Here is a 13,915-nt window from a genome sequence, read left to right as displayed (position 1 = left end):
CTTATCTCTTTCTTTACTTCGCTGGTAGTAAGGTTGGTTTACTTGGATGTACATTTTACATTGGACAGAAGGAGTCAAACTTCGAACAGTTTCTTGTTTGCTCCGATCAATGATTTATCGGACCTGAATACTTTTCCACCACATTGCCTCTCTGCGTACTAGACTCTGGTATCTTATAATTTATCGCCTTATATTATCGCGATCTCTTCATTTGCGTTTTTCTTCGTGTTTTTTAATGTCGGGTTCGGAGTAATCGAGTAACCAAAAGGGTGGGGGGAGGGGGTGACAACATCTAGGACTTGAAGATTATGATAACGTGTAAAATGAGAGTAATAACCCTACAGATATCTAATTATAGTTTATAATGTAGTGATAGGCACAAAGGGACTGCCTGGCCGAAACGGTAAAGGCGTGCTCGGTTCGGCCGGAAAGATGTGGGTTCGATTCCCTGACAGGAAGCCGAAATATTTATGAAACGAGATTTCAACTTCCGGAGGTGCATATGGTCCTGAGGTTCACTCAACATACACCAAAAATGAGAACCAGGTTAATTCCTCAGGGAGCAAACGCGGCCGGGCGCTAAACTAACCACTCTATCCCATCTCTATCCCATCAAGTGCCGACTTTACGGATAGTGGAAGCCTTTACCTTCCAACCCTCCAAGGGCCTTCATGGGTCGTACGGAGATAACTTTACTTTGCTTGGCTTTGAGTATTATATTCTACTCTGCACTTTTTCTCTCTGTGCTAAATCGTAATTACAAAAGAAACATAAAGAATATATTCAGTAATTGAGGAATGCGGATTTCCGAAATACCGGTACTGTATAAGAAATTTGCGAGTGTAATGGAAAATGTGTGGGGTGTGAATAGGAAGTTCTAAATGCTGAAATTGTTGAAATCCCGATTGCAGTGGTTGTGGATAGAATAGTTCAAGAATGGAAGTATTATTATTCTTCTTCTCCTGATTATTCTTCTTCCTCTTCTTATTTTTCTGCTGCTGCCGATACTGTCCCCTCATAGAAGGTTCGCGACCATCATGGAGTAAGAATATCTATATTATGTTTCCCTTATCAGAGCTGCCGTATCCTGGTTGAAGTTTAGCCACTGCGAAAGTTCCTTGCCCAGGATAACATATTTTTTGTAACCCAAACGAATTCATAGGTCTAGACCGATGCAGCTTACGACTGTAATGTGTTTTTCTTTTTCTACACAGATAACTGGTAGTGCAACCATCGTCAAATCTTGAGATATCTAATGCCTCTGCTTAAAAGAAAACTTGGAGAAGCTGTAATCAAGCTGCCTCTTCTCTCATCGTATGCATATATTTCTTTAAGTGTATTAGAAGCCACCGCACCCCGCCGATGTAGGTATGGAAGTTACGGCTCTCTTATCGGTTTATTGCGGCCATAAGAGGGGAGTGAACAAGATACTAACAAAGAACATGGTTTATGTATTATTCTTCTAACGTAGCTTTTGATGAAACACTCGGCCAGATCTATAACCTCAAGTGACTATTTTCCTCATCACTACATCTTAGTTGAACATCGAGCACTTTGAGGCTATCGAAGCAATGAATGATTGTAAAAGCGAGTCTCCTATATCCGTGTCGAAATTCTCTATTTACAGATTTCCTTTAATATAAATGAGAAGATATCGCCGAGCATGTTACAACTCATTGATATCTACCTGGGGTTATAGGAGTAAATACAAGCTACTTACTGTTTCAAGGCTATCAGCCTATGACATGAAGGTGACATATAAACTTGGATCACCGAATTAAACTAACCTGAAGGTTTCCTTACTCTTCCCTTATACTCTTTGGTGTTGCCTTTATATTGCCAGAATTATTGGTATCCTTCTTCTGTGAATATTCTCCAACCTTAATGGTTACTTCAGTGTCTATTTTTCACACAGCAACGCAACCACTTATGAAGAGTAGATTAGTTCAGAACCGTGACTTGAAATAAGGATGCAAATGTCAAATTAGGATTCACACACACACAAAGCATTTTATTCAGTTTGATATTTACGTACTTATTACCACAAGAACTGGAGCAGTGCTATTGCCAGTAGCGGTTCATTGGCGCTTGCCCAGGGCAGTTATCTTGCTCACAGTAAGTACTCTACATTTCCTCTCTTTGCTTTAATCCAAGATTCTATCATGCAAATACAGGTTTAACTGATCTAAAGATATTCACGCAGCATTTACAAGTGAATTATATTCGTATACCACTTCTTAACACAAATAAGGATTTCGCTGAGTCTTACATCAAGATTGCCATGATTTATTCTCAACGCTTCAGAATTCTATAAAGGATAAGTCATAACTTTCAGAGCTCCTTTTGAGAAAAATTAGCTTTCGCAATGTGACTCGAGGTCCGATTTTTGTCCCTGCACATGGAGGTTTTCACCACGGAAAGTCACGTTCTTGTGATTCGAACTCGACGCTGATTGTGTAACATATGGACATGAAAAATAATTTTAAAAGAATGAACTGGTGCTTCTTAGAGCCATCACAACATCTTTTTGGTCCAATTTAAGCTGCGTGAAATTACTCGGTTACAGAATATTATGAGGTTATTGTTGCACTGCACAGGATTAGGTGAGATTTAACTAGTCCCTTACCAGAACTGACAGATTTTCTCGAATATTGGCGGAGACAAGAATAATTAATTTCGGATAAAGTGTTAGAATATCAGATAATCATTGTGCGCCCAGCTTCAGGGTTGAACAAAGATGTACCTATTTAATTTTAACGACAACAATAAATGAATTATAAAATGAAATGAAATATTAAGATGATCAATTTTGTAAGAGTAATTTTGTTGTAGTGGCATACTGTAAACTCCTCTTATTAAAGTGAAAAATGCATATACTTCATACACCGAGTACGTTTATGGGAGGTTCAACAGAGGACATGCATTTGACCACAGATTTCAATCAGTTTATATCAAATCACTAAAATGACTCGTAGTATAAAGATTCGGTGAAATATACATTTGTATTGTATGTTTATTAGCGTGATCTCACATGAGTTTCCACGCCCAACTCAAAATTGCGCCAGATCTTAGCGGATTTGGCTTTTACTATGGCGCGTGCACCGAACATCAGTTCGATTATCTCTTAGTTTCTGGTCGTACCTTCCTTGTTTATATTGTTTCTGCTACTGCTGTAGCTTCATTAATTGACTTTGGAACACCATGTTCAACAATCTTGTGTGGATTCCATCCATCAACCTGCGTAGTTGTAGTTTTAGTGCCTCTGTCCTTATCTTTATTGTAATAAATTCAGTCCGGGATGAGGAGGTGCAGTAAATGTATCAACATTAATAATTTGTTGACTGCTCGTAAAAAAATAATGAAAGTTATAAAGTGGTCAAAATAAGATAAGTCCGTATTATGTTAGTTCGGGGTTTGTTCCACAGTTTAGTACAAAGTATACACGTAAAAGTGTAATCTATTCGTAGTAAGACACCATGGTTGTTTGAATCCAGATAACCCTGAAATGTTTCATTTTTCATTTCAAAAGTTACAGTTTTTACCACTAGCTACTAAGTTTTACATCGTTTGAACTATTTGTTTGGCTGCAATAGGCGATCCTTCCGTAAGGATGTCAAGGACAATATGACTATATTGACTATACAGTAATTAATGCCATGTGGCATGCAATTTTTTCGGACATTTCATTTAATATGCAAAAAGACAAAATAATCCAAATACAGAGATTGATTATACTTAATGCACATTGTAGTTGACTTCTTGGACCACATTCTGCAATTCACACGTGTGATAGTACATATATCACACCCCCGAATTATATGTAGAAGGTAGAGATATTATTGTCAGTATTCGATTTATTATTATTATTATTATTATTATTATTATTATTATTATTATTATTATTATCGGTATTTCATTTGTATGTTTTGTCATTTATATTTATAAGCTGGAAGATATCCACATATGTAGGTATGAGTAATTTGTTTTGCACGAGTGGGAAAACATTTCTTTAATAACTCTGGTAATTTGAATGAGTCATATGGCTACCCCAGTGTCTGTTGTGATGTACTTGGGTCGGGAAATTCATGAGTCATGTATATATCCCAGCCTGATGAGATGAGCTTGTTGTTGTACCAGGGAAGTTTGGTGATTCATGTAAAACTCCCGAGAGTTTGTTATTGACTTGGGAGAAAGAGGAGGTTTACTCATGATTGGTGGGCAAGCACCAATCAAGACGTCTCATCTGAGAGGAGGGGGATGTTGATGTCTATAAAGGTGGATGATACGGCGGCAACCTGGAGATGGGGAGATTGTAAGGAACATTGTAAGGGTGATTGTAGAGGTGATTGTAAAGGAACGAGAAGGAAGATAACTACAACTACAACTACAACTGAGGCACTGTACGGGAAGGAAGTGGTGCTGATACACGGTACTGGAGTGACACGGCTGCAATGGACTGGACTTCAAACGTTCGTGGAGCGTAGTCTTGTTATGTTTGTGGAAAGTGGCTGATTGTGGAGAGTGCTTGCGCATTAAGTATTGTAGCACTTGTGGCGGCCTAGCATTATATGTTGGTGAAAGCTATCTCAGACTTTCCATAAATTTATATGTTGAGGATCGACAGACGTGTGTATATATCTTTACAACAAGTGTTAAAATATGTGAACACAGTAGTACAAGGTACAGTATCTGTGTGATGTGATAACTGCCGATTATGAGAATCGGTAAGTCGAATTGATATAGAGACAGTGAAGGGTATTTATCTTCATACATGTACATTGTTCATCGGACTATTTACAAATGGTAACTTAGTTCTCGCTTTCGTTTTCCCACGATTTTCATTATTGTTGTTGTAAATATGGAGTCTTCCAGCAATATTTTATGCGTGTATTATATGTATAATGTTGTATGTTGATGAGGTGCTCATGCACGGAATTTGTTAAGAATATAGTCAGCTATTTTAGAATCAGTGTTATTGATGAACCTAGGTGCAGTTCCTACCTAATTAGTCGTTTTCAGGAGGTTGGGTAAGGCCTGCAGCAGATGTACCAGTACGCAGCATTATGTACACGCCCTGGGATATAAAGTTTATCATGCTCTTATCTAAATTCGAGGGATCCATTCTGGTGAACTCTGGCGCCCATACTACGGACATTTTGGTTAATTATGCTTATTAATTTTATTAAGTTTTTGAGTAATTTATTTATATTTTTATTCATGATTTTATTTATTATAATCAACTTGTTACACACGCTTTCTTTTTTCTTTTTTTCTTTTTTGTACACTGGAAGATCAGCAACGTAATGTTCTGTTCCATCATAACGAGAATCTACCCATAGTTTTACTTTCTTAAAAGGCTTATTAAACTCAAGAATTGCAGAAGCAACTCCATGTTGAAACGCTGGGTGGTCTAACTTTCCTTCGTTACGCCTATATAAATCCCAAGCGTTCTTCTCAGCTACATCTGCTAGGTGTGTTGTGATAGGAAAGTAGCATTTCTTTCCTGTAATAGATATTCGGCTCAGAGACATGCATACTCTGGTCGGCACAATCAACATCACCCATATGGCTGCTACATGGATGGAAAAGTTTCGGCTGAGGTCCTGCATACAGTATATATATTTTTGGAAATTACTATTGGTAGGTACCTCCCATTTATGAATTTTCTGCTGCCATGATTTCCGAAATATGGGACCAATGTTTCATCGGTCGAATGGTGCCGTTCATGGGGTGAAAATTCTTGAAACACTAATTGCGCATGCATAGCAGTTCCCTCATTTTCCCAGAACGAGCAGATTAAAGTTCTTCATTGTTACAAACATAATGAATTCCAATCTGACTCTTGATATAGCTGTGGCTATAATTTCAATATAGCCGTCACTTTCTGCTTGCCAGTACATTACTTCCAGGAACCACTACATCGCCGCTAAGGATAAAAACGTTAGTGAGTTCAAGCATTCCATTCTCACTGCAATCACCCAGCCTATTCCACTTTGCAGCATACTGATTGGTACAAACAGTCATCAGTCTGATTACTGTACATCCTCGTCAAGAAATTGCAAATTAGTCTGGGGGAATCCTTTTTTGATCAATAGTGGCTGTATTCAACACAGGCCAATCTAAAGTTGATAGAGCTAAATAATCTTTAGCCCACTCATACGTAACTTCTTTCTTGGTTTCTTCATGTTGCAAACTTTCGTAGGCTGAGAGCGAGCAAGAAATTAGTTTAGTTTCACTCCATTCCTTCGACAGTGAAGACGGTACAACTGCAATTTTGTGGTGATTAATGTGTTTCATTTGAGATAATAGACGTTAAACATCCTACACTTTACCAATACTTTACTACTGAGCAGACTTGCGGGCAGATTATCAACGCATGGATTTTCTTCAGATCCGCAGTCTTCGCTGGTGGAAAAATAGATGTATCTACATCATTATCAGGAATATAATCAGTGCTATCCAATAGTTCATAAAGCTCATGCAGTGTAAGCCAGTTTCTGAAGAAAAAATAATATTGTCATAGAACCCTGACATGTTTGCGTGAATTGTGTAAAATAAATATTTATTATTTTTTACATATACTTCTAATTGTGAGAAATGTGAATGACTAACGGAGATTTAATCTTCAGGATGCTATGACACCAACTGTTAAAAAATATAAATTGTTTCTGCCAAATAACTTATACTTACTCTTTTGAAATTCTGTCCGTCAATTCATCCACTGCTAGAGAACACCGAACTTCATAACACCACTTCACGGAATAAATTGAGATAAAAAGTCTTATTGTCAACAATAGACATTCAAGTCATGTTTCATTGATGAAATTGCCAGTTTAATCATTGGCAATCGAGTTATTTAAAATGTTACAGCACGTGTACAGCATCCTTCCAGGAATATGTTAAGGTTAATATTAGTCAGTTTTAACCATTTTCAGATTTCCTTCGTTTCCAAGTAATTACGTGCATTATTATAACATTTATTTTAAAGTATCCATGACCATGTAATCAATACGTTAACATGAAATTCCTAGAATTAGCATGCTGTTAATATGTGAAGCATAAAATCGTGTATACTGAAAAGTTTTGTATTTTGACTTATATAATATTTCTCGAGCAGCAAAGATTTTCTCGAAGACAGTTAGTACTTTATTCTACTCAGGTACCGTAGGCCTACATCTCTTGTAAATACCTTCTTTGTTACAATTGGCTTTACGTCGCACTGACACAGATAGGTCTTGTGGCGACGATGGGACACGGAAGGGCTAGGAGTGGGAAGGAAGCGTCCGTGGCCTCTACAGCTGTCGAGCTCGGTAAAGACCTTCTTTAATGTTTTACCTAAGAGCATTACAGAAATAAAGGTTTGGCTTGGGGACTGAGTGTTCATGTTTGTCCAAACACTCTCTTCTTCATATTCAGACAACAGACCACACTACCAACCACCAGAGAAACACGCGTGTGGGAAGAGCGGTAGAAGCAGGAGAAGAGTACAGAAATAAAAGTTCACCTCGTTCCAATTACTTTTAAACGATCACTGGATTTCAATCACTGTCGAACACTATGGCATGTTTCATCCCCATCTAACTTCTAATCAAATGTAGGTGAAGTGGGAGTTTCTTCACTACTTCTCTACAAAGACACTGCTGAACTAAACGAAGGCAGAGATAATCGCTTCTGAGCCTCTGTTGTCAAAAGCTATGGTAGGTAAATTCTAAGTCTAGGATGATTAGCTTGACGTCCAAACGTGATTTTAATCCTATTATTAACACGGGCTATGCCAGTAGAAACTCGATAAACCCTCACTCTCCGTACAGTCAAACTGAGACGTGGAAGGAGTCATTCTCAGCTTCAGTGATTCCACTTAACATTCCTCCTTTGGTTTGGAAAAACACTCTCTTTTCAAACGGATACCTATAGTGGACAACTATCTTTAAGACAACAGTTTTAATTAGATTTACTTCAGATGAAGTGAAATACATCTTAAATATTTTACCAAATTTTACAAAATAGATAACCCTTTTATAAATAGCAAGGAGGCATTAAGATGATGATGCCTGGAAGGACACTTTCTTTTCCACTGCAGTTCCATAAAGGGGAGTCTTATAATGAATAGTCAAATCTATAGAAATCCAGGAGTATTAGACTGAATTATTATTATTATTATTATCATTATTATTATTATATTATTATTATTATTATTATTATTATTATTATTATTATTATCCGTCTCCTTAGCTTATGTGGCAAATGTAAATTGTTACCTGAGAAGAATGTGCCTGCGAAATTTAGAAATGAGATATTCACTTCTGCTGAAAGACATAAACGTGGGGTTCACCCAGCCTACAACAGAAATGAGTATTTGATTAATACCTGGATGCAAAGGTGGCTGGACATACAGTTGATACTACTACCCTTCCTACTGTCAAGATTAAGAATCGTGGAAATTTTTACCTTCCACTTATCCAAGGGTCATAGTAGCCCACGCGGAGATTGTTTGTTTATTTAATTATTTATTTATTTATTTATTTATTTTTCCTGCTCATTGGCTGAATGATCGGCGTTGTGTCTTTCGATTCAGAGGACCTTGGGCTCGATTTCAGTTAGGGTCATGGATTTTAGCCTTGTCTGGTTAATTACTCAGGCGTTTGTGTTTATCTCTAATCTCACCGCTTCATGTACCCGGGGATTCACCCGCCCCTTGCGATGTATTTTCATGCAACCCACCACTTTTACAAAAATTCTGAAATACTGTACATCGGTCCCGTTCCCTAAACCGGGGTAATATAACGATATATGTGGTTACGGGCTAGAAGACAGCAGGAATTGTGAGCGCCTCTGTTAATTCACTATGGGTACCCCGAATAAACCCGAAAAAGGAGAACAGATACGAAGAACACTTACCTTACAACAGGAGGAGCACACATAGACCTGGAACAGTTAATGTATAGCCTAAGTTGGGAACTGCCCGTTGATGTCAAGCACTGTTGGAGATGTGATAGTGGACGGTGTTCGAGTGCACGGAGGTTCGAATCTCACATAGTGTTTGTTTTACTGTCAATTGCCTGGGATGTGACAAGGTTGAATGTTAAGAGTTTCTTTTTCTAGTAGTTTAACGTCGCACTAAGACATCAATGGTTTTCGACGACAGAAGGACGGGATGGACTAGGAGTGAGAAGGAAGCGTCTGTAGCCTTGATTAAGGTACAGCCTCAGTACTTGTCTGGTGTGAAATGGGAAACCACGGAAAACCATCTTCAAGGCTGCTGGCAGTGGGGTTCGAACCCGCTATATCCTGAATTCAAGCTGGCAACGACGTGACAAAACCGCGCAGCTGCTCACCCAGTGTGATACCGGTGTTCAGGTACAGTCTGTATATTTAGTCAGCTCACACACCTCAGTCACAGTCCCGAAAGTACCGGTAGTGAATTCGATCTAGGCTGAGGTCGGTGAAATTTGTCGGTTTTGAAATGGGAAACTTCCGTGCCATTGACTTCGGTGTACGCTAATGAATTTCTGCAAGACAAAATTCAAAGAACTGATTCTCTGAAAATCTATAGCAATCGAAGGGACATTTTATGCGGTTATCTGGGACTAGAAATGCGATGAAAGCGAAGGTGGTCATGTACTAGGAACCCTACTGGCGTTTCCGTCAATTGGACATGGTAAATTTATCGAAAATCAATTTCAGGATGTTCGAGAGTGGAGTGCATGATCCATTTCTCTATTAGATACCTGAAGCCGAGTGCTCGCCTCTCCAGTTCCTCAGACTAGTTCTAATTGTCGAACCCGGACCTACGGTACTACACCACTCTGGCTGACGAATCATATTTAGGATGGATTGAGGATCACCTGTGTTTGGGCGGCACAATACTTCAGCCCATGCAAACATCTATGTATATAAAATAACATGTCCTGACAGATTCATCATCGCCGAGCCAAAACTAACAGGGTGAAAATGGGGGTGAATTGTTTAAATGAATATATCTGTATTTTCAAAACTTAAAAGTTTACAGGCTTAAAAATTGGTACTTAGAATCTCCTGTAAAAGTGAAGAAACACAGATAATCTGATTTCGAAGAATCCACTTAAGGAGAACTGAAAAAGGGGTGAATTGTTAAAATGAGCATATCTACAGTATATCTCAAAAATTAACACGGTACAGACGTGAAAATTGGTATTTTAATCTCTTTTAAAAGTAAAGAAACCTGTATAATTTTTATCAGAAAAACACTAAAGGGGGGGGGGGTAAAAGGACTGAACAGGGAGTTGAATTCTCTTTTATGAGGATGCATATATCTCAAAAACTGAATGTTACAGACGTGAAAATTTGTATTTGGAATCGAATCTTCTTTCAAAGTAAAGAAACATGTATTCTTTTGTTTTCTGAAAATCCACTTTAGGGGGGGGGGGTGAATGAACTGAAAAATTACTTGAATTCTTTGTATGAGGATACTTATATCTTAAAAACTGAAGATGTTTCAGAAGTGAAAGTTGGTATTTTGAATCTCCTTTAAAATAAAGGAACACGTATATTTTGTTTTCGGAAAGTTCAGTTAAGGGGGAAGGATGGTGGAATGAAGTGAAGAAAAAGTTGAGTTTTCTTTTTATGAGGATGGTTATATCTCAAAACTGTAGATATTACGGACGTGAAAACTGGTAATCGGAATCTCCTTTAAAAATAACGGAACACGTATTTCTTGTTTTCAGAAAATGTACGCAAGGGGCTGAAAATAATTGAAAAGGTGGATGAAGTTTTAAAATGAGTACCGGTATACCTGCAGTTTATGTCAAAAGCTTAACATGTTACAGACAGGAAACTTGGTATTTGGAAAGTGCTCCAAAATACTGTAACATGAAGATAGTTATATCTCAAAAATTGAAGATGTTACAGGCGTGTAAAGTGGTATTTAGAATGTCCTTTAAAAATGAAGAAGCATGTTGTTTGTTTTGTTTGTGGGGGTCGGGGAAGGACTGATAAAGGGGTTGAATTCGTTTTATGGGGTTACTTATATCTCAAAAACTGAAGATGTTACAGACGTGGAAAAGGGTATTTGGAATCTCCTTTATAAATAAAGAAACATGGATTTTTTGACTTGAGAGAAGACTGCTTCTCACATGTACAGTTCTGTGTCACATGGTCATCTTAGCCCCAAAAGGCCATACCAACAAACTTGGTTTACAAAGAGTTTCTGAGGTGAATGAAATTAAATATTTTGGTGAGTTTTTATATTTTGGTATTTTTCAGATAATGTCTTAGTACAGTACCGAGGAACGATTACTTTTATCAAATTACGAAATCCAACGAGCGAAGGCGCGGGTAACTGCTAGTTTACTATATGTGTTCTCCAGTGGCGTCGTGATCCCACTAGAATGGGGCTTATTCATGAAAACAGTCTTGCACTGTTACCGCCGCCATGTGTATATTAACATGTACCATACCTGGTTATGGAAGTTTAATATGAGTTACTGTTTCTTGTTTCAGGAGGACAATGCGCACCTGTTGGTGATCGCGTGCGCCATGCTCCTGCTGCTGCTCTTGGGGCCAGTCGGAGTGTTGGGGGCGCACTGGGCTCACTCCACTGACCTGGACCCGAACTACTCCGTCTTTTGGACTCCTGGAGAGACTGACATCACTTTTGAGGTTCAAGTCCGGACTCTGGGCTATGTCGGCTTCGGCTTTTCTCAAGATGGAAACATGCCCCAAGCTGATCTAGTCATCGGGTGGGTCTACAAGGATCAAGCGTACTTTCAGGTAAGAATATACATACGATGTTAGTCTTGAGTTTGCTGTCCTATTCAGTAATATTGAATCGTGTTTCATGCAGCATCTTGCCTTAACCACCATCACAATTATGCACTACAATTTGTGTACTGATTCGGTATCTGTCGGTGTTGTGTTTTTGGGTAGAGCACCAACTAGTGACAGATGAGAATTTTTACTCTGCATCCGTAAACTTATGTTCTGAGAAGAGATTATTTCAATGTATTCATCGGGGTGACAGGTCAGTGTCATGATCGTTGCCTTGTCATCAGGGCGGCTGCAATGTGAATCCCTGTATGAAGAAAATATCTGAGCTATATATTTGACAAGATAGAGGAATGTTATCAAAATGTAATTAAAGTTAATGATGTCTACGGCACACCGTTTGCCGCAGAACTAAAGAAGAAGGGACCATATAGGCTAGATTGCTGCAGACTGTTGCTAAAATACAGAGGGTATAGTAAATGAATACCAATACACAGAGGCCAGCTGAGGTTGCTCTTACGCCCATGACAGAACCCACGATGGTGTCTTGCTTACTACAGATCACGGTGCAGAAGCCAGAGGACAGCAAGTTCACATGGAACAACCGTGGGGTGCGTTGAAGTCTCCTGCAATGGAAATACAACCCTTCTGCCGCGAGGCGTGGCTCAGTGCTTTGAAACTGAGCAGTACGTATGTGACGTGCTCGAGTACAGTCTGGGACATAAATCCGTCATGCACATGATTCAACTGCTGTGTTAACAAAGCATTCGTTCCTATTGTTATGCCTGCACTGTGGAATGTAGAGACTCTATAATAAATTTGGTTTCCGTAGCGTATGTTAAAAATGCCCAAAATAATAAATTACACCGAGAAAAATCAGGCTCCATGAAACCTTGGAAAGTCAATGAATCGAACCAGTCAAACTTTCCTTCTCATTCTTGTTGAGAGATGATCTTGAGATAATTACTCCGGTCATCCATTCATATTACGTAGTGCCACATTTCATTCAGGGGTAAAGGACGAAAGGACGTGGGCTGGATTCCTCGTAAGAAAAAAAATTAAGAGACGTGATTTCTACTTCTGGGGAGGCAAAAATCCTGAGGTTCACTCAGCGTACACCAAAACCGTGTCCAAAGGCTTTCAAGGACTGTTTGTAGATGGCTTACTTTTGCTTTGGAGCATGTCAAGCGTCTGAAACTCCTTCAGAATCGTCATTTCTAATTAGCTTTGTGGCCTTGTTTAGTTCCATAACTCTTACATTTAAATAATTAGAAACTGAGTCTATCGCCGCCTTGGTCTCCGTCTACTTTACCCTGCATGACAGTTTATTATTCTCGTAGGTAACCTATTCTTCTCCATTCACATCACCTGACCCCACATTCGAGGCAGGTATATGCCACTTCGTCCATCGAGTTAATTCCTATCATACCTTTTATATCCTCATTCCGAGTACCCTCCTGCCATTTTTCCCACCTGTTTGTACTACTTTACTGTCGGTTACTTCTAACTTATGAATAAGTTAACCTGAGTTCTCCTAGCTTTATTCCCGTACAGAAAATTCGGTCTCCAACTTTGCAGGTTCGATCCTGGCTCAGTCCGGTGGTATTTGAAGGTGCTCGAATTCGTCAGCCTCGTGTCGACATATTTACTGGCACTTAAAGCTCCTGCGGGACAAAATTCCGGCAACTCGGCGTCTCCGAAAACCTTCAAAAGTAGTTAGTGGAACGTAAAAACAATAACATTATTATTATTATTATTATTAATATTATTATTATTTCCGTCTCTGTGGTGTAGTGGTTAGCGTAATCACCTGCCTCCCCCGGAGGCTCGGGTTCGATTCCCAGCTCTGCCACGAAATTTGAAGAGTGGTACGAGAGCTGAAAGGGGCCCAGTCAGCCTCGGGAGGTCAACTGAGTAGAGATGGGTTCGATTCCCACCTCAGCCATCCTCGAAGTGGTTTTCCGTGGTTTCCCACTTCTCCTCCAGGCAAATGCCGGGATGGTACCTAACTTAAGGCCACGGCCACTTCCTTCCCCCTTCGTCGTCTATCTCTTCCAATCTTTCCCTCCCACCACAAGACCACTGTTCAGTATAGCAGGTGAGGCCGCCTGGGCGAGGTACTGGTCTTTCTCCCTAGTTCTATCCCCCGACCCAAAGTCCCACGCTCCAGGAC

General features: G+C 39.3%; 1 protein-coding gene across 1 annotated transcript in view; it reads left to right on the top strand.

Moving 5' to 3' along the window:
- Positions 1-13,915, top strand: part of LOC137498385 (MOXD1 homolog 2-like) — a 357,590-nt gene that overhangs the window by 142,051 nt on the left and 201,624 nt on the right. The window contains exon 2 of the mRNA XM_068225848.1: positions 11,479-11,748. Within this exon, the coding sequence (XP_068081949.1) occupies positions 11,515-11,748 (234 nt within the window). The 5' untranslated portion in view covers positions 11,479-11,514. The remainder of the gene's footprint in view (positions 1-11,478; positions 11,749-13,915) is intronic.

The sequence above is a fragment of the Anabrus simplex genome, chromosome 2, assembly GCF_040414725.1.
Source record: "Anabrus simplex isolate iqAnaSimp1 chromosome 2, ASM4041472v1, whole genome shotgun sequence".
Classification (NCBI taxonomy): domain Eukaryota; kingdom Metazoa; phylum Arthropoda; class Insecta; order Orthoptera; family Tettigoniidae; genus Anabrus; species Anabrus simplex.
Note: the sequence above shows the minus strand (reverse complement) of the source record. Positions and strands in the feature narration are given on the sequence as shown.